The 16,701-nt window shown below is 50.5% G+C and overlaps 1 protein-coding gene across 1 annotated transcript; it reads left to right on the top strand.

Annotated features, from left to right (window-relative positions):
- Positions 1-291: 291 nt before the first annotated feature.
- HAS1 (hyaluronan synthase 1) lies at positions 292-9,736 on the top strand (the record flags this gene model as incomplete). The annotated part of the gene is made up of 4 exons (XM_080704687.1): positions 292-1,006; positions 2,923-3,148; positions 3,837-3,969; positions 9,061-9,736. The coding sequence occupies exons 1-4, from the start codon at positions 401-403 to the stop codon at positions 9,734-9,736; spliced, it is 1,641 nt and encodes a 546-aa protein (XP_080560813.1). The 5' UTR covers positions 292-400.
- Between the last annotated feature and the right edge of the window lie 6,965 nt (positions 9,737-16,701).

The following is a 16,701-nucleotide window of genomic DNA, read 5'->3' as shown; positions in this document are numbered from 1 at the left end:
CCTGGGACAGGAGGATGGCAGGTTCGTGGCCAGCCTCCGCTACTTAGGCCCTCTGCAATTCCGTGAGACCCTGTTTCAAAATAAAGAATAAAAAATTGGGCTGGGAGTGTAGCTCAGAGGTAGAATGCCACTGGGTTCAATCTCTAGTGCCCCCCCCAAAAAAAAGAACAACTGTAATCAGCCTAGATAATCGCCATATTTCTTTTCACTAATGCAAATAACTTTGCAGTGCCCGGGGGTGCTTCTTTACCAAAAGGGAACACTGGCGTTGCGGGACGCTCACGACCCTCCCTCCCCTCCCCAGCAGGACGCGCCCAAGCCCACCCCAGCTGCGCGCCGCTGCTCGGGCGTGGCCCGGCGGGTGCTGACCATCGCCTTCGCCCTGCTCATCCTGGGCCTCATGACCTGGGCCTACGCCGCCGGCGTGCCGCTGGCCTCCGATCGCCACGGCCTCCTGGCCTTCGGCCTCTACGGGGCGTTCCTGTCCGCGCACCTGGTGGCGCAGAGCCTCTTCGCCTACCTGGAGCACCGGCGGGGGGCGGCGGCGGCGCGGCGCGCGGCGGCGCGGGGGCCCCCGGACGCGGCCACGGCCCGCAGCGTGGCGCTGACCATCTCGGCGTACCAGGAGGACCCCGCGTACCTGCGCCAGTGCCTGGCCTCGGCGCGCGCCCTGCTGTACCCGCGCGCGCGGCTGCGCGTGCTCATGGTGGTGGACGGCAACCGCGCCGAGGACCTGTACATGGTGGACATGTTCCGCGAGGTCTTCGCCGAGGAGGACCCCGCCACCTACGTGTGGGACGGCAACTACCACCAGCCCTGGGCGCCCGCGGCGGCGGCGGGCGCGGGCGCGTACCGCGAGGTGGAGGCGGAGGACCCGGGCCGGCTGGCGGTGGAGGCGCTGGTGAGGACGCGCAGGTGCGTGTGCGTGGCGCAGCGCTGGGGCGGCAAGCGCGAGGTCATGTACACCGCCTTCAAGGCGCTGGGCGACGCGGTGGACTACGTGCAGGTGAGTGCGGGGCCCGGCCCGCCCCAGCCCCGCGCCCGGGTCCGCGGGCCCTCAAACATTCCTGGAGAGGCTGGCCTCCACTCGTCCATTTACACCCGATCGTAGCTATGGAGCGTGTGCCTTCTACTGGTTCCGTGTAGAGACTTTCCTTCCTTCCTTCCTTCCTTTCTCTTTCCTCCTCCTCCTCCTCCTCCTCCTCCTCCTCCTCCTTTCCTCCTCCTCCTCCCCCTCCTCTTCTTCCTCCTCCCCCCTCCTCTTCCTCCTCCTCTTCCTCCTCCTCCTCCTTCTCTTCTTCTCCTTCTCTTCTTCTTCTTCTTCTTCTTCTTCTTCTTCTTCTTCTTCTTCTTCTTTCCTCCTCCTCCTCCTTCTTCTTTCCTCCTCCTCCTCCTCCTCCTCCTACTCCTTCTTCTTTCCTCCTCCTCCTCCTCCTCCTCCTCCTCCTCCTCCTCCTCCTCCTCCTCCTTCTCCCCTTCCAGGAATTAACTCTCGTGTGTGTGTGTGTGTGTGTGTGTGTGTGTGTGTGTGTGTGTGTGTTACTGAAGATTTAACCCAGAGGCATTCTGTCTCCAAGCTACACCCACCCCCACCCTATTTTATTTTGAAACACTGTCTCACTAAGTTGCTGAGGCTCCTCTCAAACCTCTGATCCTCCTGTCTCAGCCTCCCAAGTACTGGGATTACAAGCATGCACCAACATGCCTGGCTCAAAAAATTTACTCTCTGGTGTTTCAAAGAAAAAAGTTTGTGCCCCTGACACACTGGGTTAAGTAAAATATACTATTAACCCGTTTTTTCCTTTCAAGAGGTGTTTTTTGTTTTGTTTTGTTTTGGGTTTTTTTTAATTTTATTTTTTGTTACTGGGAATTGAAGCCAGGGGCATTCTGTCTGAGCCACATCCCCAGCCATCCAGTCAATGAGTATTTTCTCATTCACCCATTCAGTTTGGAAATTCATTTACTCCTGCCTAACATTGGATTTCTGTTGTTGTGCCTGGGTCTCATCTAAGGCTCAGGGTCTTGTTCACAGCTCACGTGTTTGTTGGCAGAATTTTTTTCAGCCGTAGAACTCACTGTGGTTTGTTCCTTCAGGGCCAACAGAAGTCTCTAACTTCTAAACCCTCCTTGAAAGGCTTCACTGACCTTAATCAGTCTGGCCCACCAGAGATAGTTTTCCTTTTGGTTAATGTATAGACAACAGATTCGGGGGTCTTATTTTACATTGCAGAACCTATTTACCATTTTTGTGTAAGGTAAGATAATCATAGGAGTTACAGCCCATCACTTTTTTTTTTTTTCTTTTGCAGTACTGGGAATGGAACCCAGGGCCATTCTACCCCCGAGCTACACACCCAGCCCTATTTTTTAGTCTTTTTTTTTTTTTTGAAACAGGGTCTCACTGAGTTATAAAGAGCCTTGATAAGTAGCTGAGGCTGTCTGCAAACCACTATCCTCTGGTCTCGGCCTCCCAAATGCTGGTATTACAAGCGTGGGCCACCACGCCCAGCGATCCTATCACTCTTGCCATATTCTGTGGATCAGAAGCAAGTTACAGGCATCACCCATACACCACAGTAGGACATCATACAAGGGCGTGGATCTTGGGGTCTATCTTAAAGTGTGCTTAGACAGCTGGGCGTGGTGCCGCACGCTTGTAATTCCAGCATTTGGAGGCTGAGACAGGATTTTGGTTCAAGGACAGCCTCAGCTACTACTTAGGCCCCTTGCAACTCAGTGAGGCCCTGTTTCAAAATGAAGAATCAAAAATAGGGTTGGGGGTGTAGCTCGGAGGTAGAATGCCCCTGGGTTTAGATTGTTTGCAGAAGATTCCAACTGCCCTTCACGACCCTAGACGCCCTCCTTCTAAGCACCAGCCCTGTGTAGAGGACTGCTCTGATCTCAGCCCCTTCCACTTCACAGGTCTGTGACTCAGACACGAGGCTCGACCCCATGGCGCTGCTGGAGCTGGTCCGGGTGCTGGACGAGGACCCCCGGGTCGGGGCTGTTGGGGGAGACGTACGGATCCTCAATCCCCTGGACTCCTGGGTCAGCTTCCTAAGCAGCCTGCGGTACTGGGTTGCCTTTAATGTGGAGCGGGCCTGCCAGAGCTACTTCGACTGCGTGTCCTGCATCAGTGGTCCCCTGGGTAAGTGTGTGCAGGGCTGAAGAGGGCCACAGATGGATGCAGAGGATCCCAATGGAGCTGAAGAAATTCTTGAAGTTGGGGACAAAGAAACCAGGCATGATGGTCTATGCCAGTAATGCCAATACTTGAAGGCTGATACAGGAGGATTGCAGAGTTGAAGCCAGCCTCAGCGACTTAGCAAGACCTTGTTTCAAAAATAAAATAGGGCTGAGGGTGTAGTTCAAAGATAGGATGCCCCTGGGTCCAATCACCAGTACCCTCACACACATGCACAAATAGGGTAGGAATTGGGTGTGGGAGAAGATTGGGAGTTGGCAGTGGGGATGGTGTTTGGGCTGGGGCTGGGTTTGGGGAGGGAAGTAAGGTAGAGAAAGGCTGTGTCTGGAGAAGGGGCTCAGGGAAGGGGTTGCAGTGGGCTGGAGACAAGGACAGGGCTGGTCTGGCTTGAGGCTAGAGGTGGACTTTGGACAGCACTGAGAATGGCCACGGCCCTGGAGATGAGGCTGGGCGGAGTTACGGTCAAGTGGTCTGGTGACAGGCAAGTTGGAGTGGGTATGGGGTTGAGGACAGGACTGGGATTGGGATGGGGAAGCCAAAGAATGGGGTTGGGATTGGAGACGGGGAGGGGGATGGAGCCCAACCTGAAGAAGCCAAGGTTGATGCTCCAACACACCCCTCCCTCCCTTAGGCCTGTACAGGAACAACCTCCTGCAGCAGTTCCTGGAAGCCTGGTACAACCAAAAGTTCCTGGGCACCCACTGCACTTTTGGGGATGACCGGCACCTCACCAACCGCATGCTCAGCATGGGCTACGCTACCAAGTAAGCTGAGGGCTCCGATGGGTGGTTGGGTGCCTGAGGCGGCCAGTGGATATCGGGTTGTGTGTGTGTGTGTGTGTGTGTGTGTGTGTGTGTGTGTGTGTAATTCTCCAAACCCAAAGTAACTTGCAAGACAGTGGGCTATACCAAATGAGACATGAGAGGAGAGAGGAAGATACCAGAGAGGGCATTTGCATTGAGCCAATGGGACTCTATCTATCTAGCGAGACCTTAGTAGAGAGAGAAGATAACTCAAGCCGGGCATGGTAGCGTAAGCTTGTAATCCCAGCATTCGGGAGGTTGAGAAAGGAGGATCGCAGTTTGAGGCCAGCCTCAGCCTCAGCTACTTAGGCCCTTTGCAACTCAGTAAGTTTCTGTTCAAAATAAAGAATAAAAAATAGGGCCGGGCATGGTGGCGTACGCTTGTAATCCCAGCATTCAGGAGGCTGAGACCGGAGGATCGCGGTTCGCCGACAGCCTCAGCTACTTAATGAGGCCCTTTGTAACTCAGCGAGACCCTGTTTGAAAATAAAAAGATAAAAAATAGGGCTGAGGGTATAGCTCAGAGGTAGCATTCCCCTGGGTTCAATCTCCAGTAACACACACACACACACACACACACACACACACACACACACAATGATACCGGGAGAAAGGAAGTCCATCTGGGAGACTCAGGAGAGTACAGACTCGATCAAGTGAAGGCCGGGAAGAACTTGTGATAGGCCAAGAGAACCGCTGGCACATTGTCAAATTCATTCACTAGGCAGATATTCAGTAAGCGCCTACTAAATTTTAAGCTCCGGGGAGGCAGCAGTAGTGAGAAAGAACTCAAATGCATGCTTAGGTCCATTGACTGAGGAGACACACACAAAATAAGATGAATGAGGAGACGATACAGTATGTCAGGATCGGTGCCGCGGAGGTGAACCTGGGGAGGGGGCGGTTCTGAAGAAGGGAAGGAAGGGCTCAGTGGAGTGCCTGGGTAAGGATGGGGTGAGGCTGAGAGTGGTGTGGCAGGAACAGTGAGGCAGTAGTTAGGTGGAGCGCCAGGGCACGGTGCACACACCTGTAATCCTAGTACTTGGGGTTGAGACAGGAGGACTGCGGGTTCGAGGTCAGCCTCAACAACTTAGCGAGGCTTCTCAGGAACTTCCTGAGACGCGCGTTTAGGAGGCCGAGACAGGAGGATCGCAGCATGCAACAGCCTCAGCTACTCAGTGAGGCCCTTTGTAACTTGGTGAGACCCTGTTTTAAAATAAAGAAGAAAAGCCGGGCATGGTGCCGGGCGTGGTGGCGCACGCTTGTAATCCCCGCGCTTGGGAGGCAGAGACAGGAGGATCGCGCAGGCTCGAAGCCAGCCGTGCGCGCTGGCTTAGGAGACCCTGTTTCCAAATAAAAATGTAAAAATAGGTCTGGGAGTGTAGCCCGGAGGTAGAAGGGCTTCCAGGAACCCCAGTGCCACCAAAAAAAAAAAAAAAAAAAAAAAAGCCAGGCATGGTGGCACACGCTTGTAATCCCCGCGCTTGGGAGGTGGAGACAGGAGGATGGCGCAGGTTCGAAGCCAGCCTCTCTAGCTTAAGAGACCCTGTTTCCAAATAAAAAATATAAAAAAATAGGTCTGGGAGTGTAGCCCGGAGGTAGAAGGGCTTCCAGGAACCCCAGTACCACCAAAAAATAAAATAAAATAAAGAATAAAAATAGGTTGGGGGTATATGTAACTCGAAGGTAGGATACCCCTGGGTCCCATCCCCAGTACTGAAAAAAAAAAAAAAAAGTCACAGGGGTAGTTCGGAGATAGACTGCCCCTGGGTTCGATCCCTAGCATAAAAAAAAAAAAAATGCAGTGTCAGGGAGACAGCACAGCACAGGAGAGGATGTGAAATTGGCAGAGTCCACTCCTGAAGGGATTATAGGACTTGTACTAAGATGAGGGGGCCGCCGGGAAGCAGAGGACTGACAGTAACAGCATCCATGTGGCAGCTGTTTCAGGTACAGACCGCAAGGGTGGCAGCGGTGGCCGCTGAGGACACCAGGTGACACGGGGAGGGAGACTGGGACTCAGTCGAGCAGTGCCCTGGGGAGAGAATCATTTGACCTCTCCTAATGACCTGGCCGCTGTGAGCACCCCATGACGTTCCATGGACAGGATTCTATGTAGCCTGTGGGCTTGGCTGGACACCACGCAAGGACCAATTAACAATGTCTGCCACAGTCACAGGAAGGGGGCCCACCCCTTCCCTGGAGAACTTCTAACACACGGACAGCCTTAGGTAGCGACCACTGCCTGTCTCGTTCTTTACCGTAGGGCCTGCCAAAAACAGTAAGCAGTCATGTTAGCAATGTATTAGTAAGCGCGCCAGTCACCGTCATGGCGTTACTAATACCAATAGCAGTGGAATTAGTCATAGTAAAATCAGAAGTAGCTGACAGTCATTGAGTAAGTGCCACAGACTAATCCTAAATTCCTGGCACCTGATCCTCATGCAGGCCTCACGACAGACATCCTTATTAGATGAGAACTTTTATTGATCCTATTTTTTTTTTTTTTTTTGGTGGTGGTACTGGGGTTCCTGGAAGACCTTCTACCTCCAGGCTACACTCCTAGACCTATTTCATATGTTTTAAATTTGGAAACAGGGTCTCTTAAGCCAGCGAGGCTGGCTCCTAACCAGCGCGATCCTCCTGTCTCTGCCTCCCAAGCGTGGGGATTATAAGCATGAACCACTGCGCCCGGCTTGACCCTGTTTTTATTTATTTATTTATTTATTTATTTATTTATTTATTTTTGGTGGTACCAGGGGTGGAACCCAGAGGCTTTCTACCTCCGGCCTATACTCCCAGACCTTTTTTATATTTTATTTGGAAACAGGGTCTCGCTAAGTTGCTGAAAACCTTACTAAGTAGCCGAGGCTGGCTTCGAACCTGTGTGATCCTCCTGTCTCAGCCTCCCAAGTGCAGGGATTACAAGCGTGCGCCACCACGCCCGGCTGTTGACCCTGTTTTAAATAGGAGAAAACAGGCCCAAAGAGGTTAAGAAACTTAGCCAGGCGCAGTGGATGGCACACACTTGTAATCTCAATACTTGGAAAGCTAAGATAGGACTTTGACAAGTTGGAGGCCACTGCCCAGTAACTTAGGGAGACCCTGTTTCAAAATAAAAATATTTTAAAAGGAAGGGCTGGGGGTGTAGCTCAGAGTAGAATGCCCCTGGGCTCAATCCCTAGCACAAAAGAAAAGAAGACCAACATTTGGGAGGCTGAGACAGGAGGATCGCAGTTTGAGGACAGCCTCAGCTACTTAGTGAGGCCCTAGCAACTCAGTGAAACCCTGTTTCAAAATAAAGAATAAATAATAGAGCTGGGGGTGTGGCTTGGAGGTAGAATGCCCCTGGGTTCCATCCCTGTTACTGAAAGAAAGAAAGAAAGAAAGAAAGAAAGAGAGGAAAAAGGAAAAGAAGAGGAGGGGAGGGAGGAGAGAGGGAGAAGGAAGGCCTTCACCAACCAGCCAGCCACCAATACTTGGGAGGCTAAGAAAGGCAGATAGCAGGATTGAGGCACACTCAGCAGCCTAGTGAGACCCTGTTTGGCGTTCTTTATTTTTACTTTTATTTTGTTGTGGTACTGGGGATTGAAGCTAGGTGCATCCTATCTTTGAGCTATACCCCAGCCCTTTTTATTTTTTGTCTTGTTTTGCTTTGTTTTTTCAGTACTGGGGATTTAACGCAGGGGCATTCTACCTCTGAGCTACACTTGAGCCCCATTTTTTATTTTTTTATTTTTGAAACAGGGTCTCCCTAAGTTGCAGAGGGCCTAAGTAGCTGAGGCTGGCCACAAACCTGCAATCCTTCTGTCTCGGCCTCCCAAGCACTGGGATTACAAGTGTGTGCCACCACTGGCTTATTTTTTTTGTTTTGTTTTGTTTTGAAACAGAGCCCCAAGCTGGGCGTGGTGGCACACACTTGTAATCCCAGTGCTTGGGAGGCTGAGACAGAAGGATTATAGAGGTTCAAAGCCAGCCTCGGCTACTTAGTGAGGCTCTCAGCAACTTAGTGAGACCCTATTTCCAAATAAAGTATAAAAATATAGGCCTGAGAGTATAGCCTGGAGGCTAAACAAAAGAAAGAAACAGCCTCGCTATGTTGATGAGAGTCTCAGCCCTTCCTGAGGCTATCCTCGAAACTGTGATCCTTCTGTCTCAGCCTCCCATCCCATGTATTGGGGTTACAGGCATGTGCCACCACCCTAAAAGCCAGGCGTGGTGGTGCACACATGTAATCCCAGTACTTGGGAGGCTGAGACAGGAGGATCACATAGGTTCAAAGCCATACTCAGCTACTTAGTGAGGCTCTCAGCAATTTAGTGAGACCCTGTTTCAAAATAAATTATAAAATAGGTCAGGGGTGTAACCTGGAGGTAGAGGCTCCAGGGTTCCATCCCCAGGACCACACAAAAAATAATAATAAATAAATAAAATAAAAGCCAGGCATGGTGGTGCACGCTTGTAATCCTCGCACTTGGGAGGCTGAGACAGGAGGATGGTGCAGGTTCGAAGCCAGCCTCAGCTGGCTTAAGAGACCCTGTTTCCAAATAAAATATAAAAAATAGGTCTGGGAGCCAGGCGTGGTGGCGCACGCTTGTAATCCCCGCACTTGGGAGGCAGAGACAGGAGGATCGCGCAGGTTCGAAGCCAGCCGCACGCTGGCTTAGGAGACCCTGTTTCCAAATAAAAATGTAAAAATAGGTCTGGGAGTATAGCCCGGAGGTAGAAGGACTTCCAGGAACCCCAGTACCAAAAAAAAAAAAAAAAAAAAAAAAAAAAAATAGGTATGGGAGTGTAGCCTGGAGGTAGAAGGCCCCTGGGTTCCATCCCCAGTACCACCAGAAAATAATAATAATTAATAATAATAATAATAATAATATAAAAAGGGCTGGGTGTGTAGCTGGAAGTAAAATGTCCCCGGGTTTAAGCCCCAGGACTTGGGGGCCTGGGGGAGGTTTGGGAGGAAAGTTTGGGAAGAGAAAGTAATGCCCCAGCGTGTGCACCAGCCTTCTCTGCTGGCTCCAGAGCTGACCCGGGTTTCCACCTGGCCAGGTACACCTCCCGGTCCCGCTGCTACTCGGAGACGCCGTCGTCCTTCCTGCGCTGGCTGAGCCAGCAGACGCGCTGGTCCAAGTCGTACTTTCGCGAGTGGCTGTACAACGCGCTCTGGTGGCACCGGCACCACGCGTGGATGACCTACGAGGCGGTGGTGTCGGGCCTCTTCCCGTTCTTCGTGGCGGCCACGGTGCTGCGGCTGTTCTACGCGGGGCGCCCCTGGGCGCTGCTCTGGGTGCTGCTGTGCGTGCAGGGCGTGGCGCTGGCCAAGGCGGCCTTCGCGGCCTGGCTGCGCGGCTGCCTGCGCATGGTGCTGCTCTCCCTCTACGCGCCCCTCTACATGTGCGGCCTGCTGCCCGCCAAGTTCCTGGCGCTGGTCACCATGAACCAGAGCGGCTGGGGCACCTCGGGCCGGCGGAAGCTGGCCGCCAACTACGTCCCCCTGCTGCCCCTGGCGCTCTGGGCTTTGCTGCTGCTCGGGGGCCTGGTGCGCAGCGTGGCCCAGGAGGCTCGGGCAGACTGGAGCGGCCCCTCCCGGGCAGCCGAGGCCGTCCACCTGGCAGCCGGCGCCGGCGCCTACGTGGGCTACTGGGTGGTCATGCTGACCCTCTACTGGGTGGGCGTGCGGAGGCTCTGCAGGAGGAGGACCGGGGGCTACCGCGTCCAGGTGTGAGTCTGGCCACACCCGCTCAGGAGCTGCAAGGGGAGACCTGCCTGAGGCCCTCCGGGAGCCACCAAGGCCCTGGAGGATTCTCTGGGCCTCAGTTTACCTCCTCCTTGCAGCAAGGAGGCCCACCCAGGGCTCTGCAGTCTGGACTATATGGAAGCCTAGAGCTCTGGGTCGCTGGGAGAAGGGGGGGTATTTATTGATCAGGGTGTGGGTTTTTTAGGATCAGGGGGAAAGGCTACCCGCCTTCTCCCTGTTCTTATTTAATCTCTATTTGTACTGTGATTCGGATGTAATAAATAATTTTATTTATTTTCTTCCGTCTCTTTTTTTTTTTTTTTTTTGGTGGTACTGGGGTTCCTGGAAGCCCTTCTTCCTCCGGGCTACACTCCCAGACCTATTTTATATTTTTGAAACAGGGTCTCTTACACCAGCACGGCTGGCTTCGAACCTGCACGATCCTCCTGTCTCCGCCTCCCAAGCGCGGGGATTACAAGCGTGCGCCACCACGCCCGGCTCTGTCTCCTTTTTATTGAAGAACTGAGGGAGCTGCGTGAAAACTGGGGACAGCCGGGCGTGGTGGCACACGCTTGTAATCCCAGTACTTGTGAGGCTGAGATAGGAGGATCGCAGATTCGCAGTCAGCCCCAGCTACTCAGTGAAGCCCTCTGCAGCTTAGTAAGACCCTGTTTCAAAATAAAGAATAAAAAAATAGGGCTGGGAGCCGGTTGTGGTGGTGCAAGCTTGTAATCACAGCGTTTGGGAGGCTGAGACAGGAGGATTGCAAGTTCATGGCCAGCCTCAGCTACTTAGTGAGGCCCTCCACAGCTTAGTGAGACCCTGTTTCAAAATAAAGAATAAAAAATAGGGTTGGGGTGTAGCTCGGAGATAGAATGTCCATAAGTTCCATCCCTGGTACCACACACACACACACACATAAATAGGACTGGGGGTGCAGCTCAGAGGTAGACCGCCCCTGGGTTCCATCCCCAGTACCACAATAAGAAAAAAGAAAATTGGGAGCCGGGCATGGTGGCGCACACTTGTAATCCCTGTGCTTGGGAGGTGGAGACAGGAGGATCACACAGGTTCGAAGCCAGCTGCACTGGTTTAAGGGACCCTGTTTCCAAATAAAATATAAAAAATAGGTCTGGGAGTGTAGCCTGGAGGAAGAAGGGTTTCCAGGAACCCCAGTACCACAAAAAAAATAAATAAAATAAAATAAAATAAAATTGGGGGCTCTGGGATAGGTCTAGGGTATTGGCTTTTTGAACCTGGACAGGACCCCCTCCTTCCCAGGAATCTAGGTTCATCCATGTATGTGTTCCATATAACTCTGATTTGTCCCTTCTTATTGCAAAGCAATATAGCATCATTAGCATCATATGGCTCTATCACATCTTGTCTATCTGTTTATCAGCTGATGGACATTTGGGGTATTTCCACTTTGGGGCTACTTTGAACGATACTATTATGAACATTCATGCACAAGTTTCTGGGCAGACACAGAGTTTGACTCATTTGAGTATATACCTAGGAATAGAATTGCTGAGTCCCTACAGCAAGACTACATTTAATTTTTTTTATGGTGACCCACCAGACTGTTTTGGGCTCCAATATTTTTATTTGTATTTTGTGGTACTGTGGGTTGAACTCGGGGACATCCTACCTCCACGCTACACCCCCAGCCTTAGCCCCATTTTATTATTATTATTATTATTATTATTATTATTATTATTATTATTATTGTAGTACTGGGGTTCCTGGAAGCCCTTCTACCTCCAGGCTACACTCCCAGACCTATTTTTATATTTTTTATTTGGAAACAGGGTCTCCTAAACCAGCACGGCTGACTTCGAACCTGCGCGATCCTCCTGTCTCCGCCTCCCAAGCGCGGGGATTACAAGGGTACGCCACCGCGCCCAGCTTTTATTATTTTTTAGCTTGAAACGGGGTCTCAGTAAGTTGCTGAGCCTGGCCAAGAACCTGTGATCCTCCTGTCTCAGCCTCACAAGTATGGGGATTACAGGCGTGTTCCACCTTTACATTGGAGAAACCTTCTTATCCTCTTCACTTACCTGTCTACACTCGCTTCCCCTATGTAGCCAGTGTTATGGTCCCAAGTGTCTCATTCAAGCCTGGAGACTCCAAGCCTTTCATTTTCAGATAAGCCCTCACCCCTAAATTCTAGACTTGTATATCCAACTTCCTCAGAGATGTTTCCACTTGATACCTAAAGATACCTCACACCCAGCCCCAATCTCTCCTCCCTTTTCTCCCCTAATGCCCACCAGACCTGCTCCTCCAGCATCTCTCTGTGTCAGTAAACAGAACATCATTCCGCCCGCTCAAGCCAAAAACGCCCGTCCACAACAGAAGCCACTACGAAATGCAACTACATAAAATTTTCACTTATTCACCCACTGAGTCACAACACAGATTTGCCAGATACCTAGTGCCTTCCACATGCTTTTCCAGGTCTACGAGAACAGAAATGAGTCATAGAGCCTGCCTTGAAGGAGCTCCTAACCAAGTAGACAAAGTGGGGCCCATAGTTAAGAGTCTCTGGACATGTCTCTGTGGCTCCCGCAGTCTGGGAGTAGGAGCTATTTAAACTAACAAACGCTTCCCAAGGTTATAAACTCAGCTCCTCCCACAAGTGCCTTGCGGCCACGGGTGGCTGGAGCTGCCTTAATGGGCAGATGGAGAACATGTGCGTTATGACAGGGGTCGTAGTCAGTGCCGCTGTAGCTACTTGACTTTTCTCTTTCTCTCATATCCCACATTCCTATCCACCAGCAAATCCCACTAGTTCTGTCTTCTGGGCAGACCTGGACTTTCTCCTGTGCACCTTCCCGCTCATCACCGTGTGGGCAAGCTTCCTCTTGGTCCCGGATTACTGCAGCGCCTAACAGGGACCTCCGCCTGCAGCCTCACCCTGTATCCTGCTATCCACACAGCAGCCTTAGACGTCAAATCATGCATGGCCTTGCTTGGCTCAAAAACTGGCCGTGACTCTCATCTCAGACAGAGGAAAACCCAGACCTTGCAGTGGCCAGCATCTTGCGCCATCTGGCCCCCATCCCCACCAGGCCCCTGACCTCATTGGTACTCATTTCCTTTAGTCCCGCTCCAGCCACATGGCCACAAGGGATATTGCTCCACCCTCCCGGCTTTCCCTCCTGCTCCTTTGGCCCGCAACACTTTTTTTTTTTTTGCGGTACTGGGGATGGAACCCAGGGGCATGCTACCTCTGAGCTACACCCCAACCCTATTTTTTTCTTATTTTGAAACCGGGTCTCACTAGGTTGTAAAGGGCCTCACTAAGTAGCTGAGGCTGTCTGTGAGCCTCGACCCTCCGGTCTCAGCCTCCCAAATGCTAGGATTACAAGCATGTGCCACCACGCCTGGCTAACACTTTTTTTTTTTTTTTTAACTGTGGTACTATGGACTGAACCCAGGCACTCTATCTCTGAGCTATATCCCCAGCCCTTTTCTTTCTTTCTCTCTTCTTTTCTTTCTCTCTTTCTTTCTTTACTTTCTATTCTTTATTTCTTGCAGTACTGGGGATGGAACCCAGGGGCATTCTACCTCCGAGTTATCCCCCCAGCCCTATTTTTTTTTCTTCTTTATTTTGAAACAGGGTCTCACTGAGTTGCAAAGAGCCTCACTAAGTAGCTGAGGCTGTCTGTGAACCGCGATCCTACTGTCTCAGCCTCCCAAATGCTGGGATTACAAGTGTGTGCCACCAAGTGTGGCTCATTTTTTTTTATTTTGAAACAAGGAGGGTCTGTCTCACTAAGTTACCAATGGTCTCACGCAGTTGCTGAGGCTGGTCTCAGACCTGTAGTCCTCTAATTTTAGCCTCCCAAGTACTGAGATTACAGGCACAGGCCACCATGCCTGGCCTAGAACACTTTTTTCTTTTTATTCCTTTTTTTTTTTTTGGTGTGTGTGTGTGTGTGTGTGTGTGTGTGTGTGTGTGTGTGTTGCTGGGGATTGAACACAAGGCCTTGTACAGGGCTGGGCAAGTGCTGTACCACTTTCTCTGCCTCATCTTTTCACATGTATTATCATATGCCTGGAGACGTATTTTTATCATGCTTAATTTCTTATCTGTCTATGACATAATAAATACATGTTTGGTATCTGTCCTTAGTTCCTGGCATAGAGCAATGCAAACCTTTATAATTTTCTGACCGATACAACTGGAGCATCTTACATAGAGCTTCTAAATCCCCTGGAATTTCCTGGGTGGCAGAAGCATCTTTTGTTTGGCTGCTGGGGGTCTTGGTGGGCTCCTGGATGGGTCTGGTCACTGGTAGGACTTAAGCCATGACCGGGCACAATGGAACTTTCTTTTTTTTTTTTTTTTTTTTTTTTTTTTTTGCGGATCTGGGGATAAAACCCAGGGACATTCAACCTCCGGGCTACACCTCCAGCCCTATTTTTTATTCTCTGAGACAGGGTCTCACTAAGTTATTGAGGACCTCACTAAGTAGCTGAGGCTGTCCATGAACCGCGATCCTCTAGTCTCAGCCTCCCAAATGCTGGGATTACAGTGTGTGCCACCAAGCCCGGCTCACAATGGGACTTTCAACCTCACCTGTCATCCCCAGGGAAGAGAAAAGGGTTGGATAGTGAGTTGATAACTGATAATGCCAACATCACAAAGCCTCCATAAAAAACCCTCACATAGAGCCGGGTGCACGCTTGTAATCCCCGCGTTTGGGAGGCTGAGACAGAAGGATCACACAGGTTCGAAGCCAGCCTCAGATACTTAGTGAGGCTCTCAGCAACTTAGTGAGACCCTGTTTTCAAATAAAAATATAAAATAGGTCTGGGAGTACAGCCCAGAGGTAGAAGGCCTCTGGGTTCCACCCCCAGTACCACCAAAAAAAAAGAAAGAAAGAAAAAAAACCCCTCACATAGCTGGGCGTGAGAGCGCATGCCTGTAATCCCAGTACCTAGGAGGCAGAGGCAGGAGGGTTGCAGGTTCAAGGCCAGCCTCAGCAACTTAGTGAGGCCCTCAGAAATTTAGTGAGACTGTTTCAAAAGAAGAAAATCAAAGCCAGGTGTGGTGGAGCAAGTCTGTGATTTCAGTGCTTGGGAGGCTGATCCAGGAGGATCGCAGGTTTAAGCACAGCCTCAGGAACATAGGGACAGTCTCAGCAACCTAGTGAGACCTTTTTGCAAAAAACAAAAAGCAAAATGGACTGGGGTACAGCTTGGAGGTAGAATGCCCCCGAGCTTTAATCCCCAGTACTACAAAAAGCAAAACAAACAAACAAACAAACAAATCTTGTGAGGTTTGACACTAACTCTGGGTAGTTCAGAAATAAATGAAATTACAGAACACTCAATCAGTGTCCAGAGAGTTGGGAAATTAGTTGTTAAAGGGGATAAAAAAAAAACAATCCCACACATACGGCACCAGAAGTGTCATGACCAAATTCCCTTTACCATCTGCTAGAATCTAAGTTCAACAACACATGTTCTCTTCTGATTTCTCCATTGCTGGTTCTAGAAAACGCTTGCCATAGAGTAAGTACTTAATAAATGCACAATGAATAAGTGGATGGTGGAGATGTACAAGCACATGCTCAGCAGCTTCCCGTTAGACAAAAACCAAAGGGAAAATGAGTGAACAGTCTGTGCAGATGAGTTTTATGCAGGCTAAAGCAGAGGGTTGTTAAACAGTCACAGGGAGCAGGGGAAAGTCCAGCGACGGAGCTGGGATCTGTGCAGTGAGAGGGAGGCCTGCTACAGCATCTCATGCAGATCTTGAGAAAGCTCGATCAGGGGACCCGCAAAGGCGCAGATCCCCCATGAAGTATGTCTAGCATTCCTCTCTTCAAAAAATTATTTTAGGATTATTTGGATCAATATGTATAATTGGAATTTTATGTCTAAGCATTATAACTAAAACTGATGGGCAGTGGCTTGTGAGAGACTCAGGCAGCAAAGATTTTTTTCCCAAGGATAAAGTTTGGGCCAAAGATTAAGTTCAAACTGACCTTAGTTTAGGCCAATATATAAGATTAAGTTCAAGCTGGCCTTGTGATGAGACAAAGCACACTTTCTATGATTATTTAAATGTCTGGCACCCTGCCCTTAAGTCTATAAAAAAACTTTTCCTGTCCTTGAAGTTCCCGTTTGCATGACTATAAAGATTGTAACAAATCCTGAAAGATAAAAGTAAGAAGAGAAGTAAGTAGTAAGAAAGTAGTAAAAGAAGTAAGAGAGAAGCTGGAGAAGCATCCATCAGAATAAAGTTGGAGAAGCTGCCGTCTGGTCCCGTGTGTCGGTGTCTTCTCTCTCACGACCTCGACTCTCCTCTCACCAGCACACGAACCTCGACTCTTGCTAGAGCTGGACCCCAGCAGAGGTCTGTTCGTGGAGGTTCTCTCCGGAGCCCAGCCCTCTTGAGAGGAGGGCTAGGTACAAAAAAAGTCCTTTCAAGAACCAAGAACAGAGCCAGGCGTGGTGGCGCACCCTTGTAATCCCCACGCTTGGGAGGCTGAGACAGGAGGATCGCACGGGTTCGAAGCCAGCCTCAGCTACTTAGTGAGGCTCTCAGCAACTTAGTGAGACCCTGTTTCCAAATAAAATATATAAAAGGTCTGGGAGTATAGCCCGGAGGTAGAAAGCCTCTGGGTTCCACCCCCAGTACCACCAAAAATAAAAAAAAAAAATAAAATAAATAAAACTAAGAACAGCACAAGTAAAGACCTAAAGATGGGACTGAACACTAAATGTTCAGGAGACCAGAGATGGAGGCCACTGGAGCTGAACAGTCACAAGGGGGTGGAGCAGGAGGTAAAGACCTCATAGAGCTGTGACGGAGATTAACTGGGTTAATACATGTAATGGCTGCTTGGGGGTCAGGGAGGGAGGGAAATAGAAATTATTCTAGCCAGGAATCAACATGCAACACAATCCTGGGGCTGGTGAGGAGAATCACGATGGAC

This window comes from Muscardinus avellanarius (genome assembly GCF_963383645.1).
Source record: "Muscardinus avellanarius genome assembly, chromosome: 10".
NCBI lineage: Eukaryota > Metazoa > Chordata > Mammalia > Rodentia > Gliridae > Muscardinus > Muscardinus avellanarius.
The sequence above is the reverse complement of the archived record's forward strand: the minus strand, read 5'-3'. Positions and strand labels throughout refer to the sequence as shown.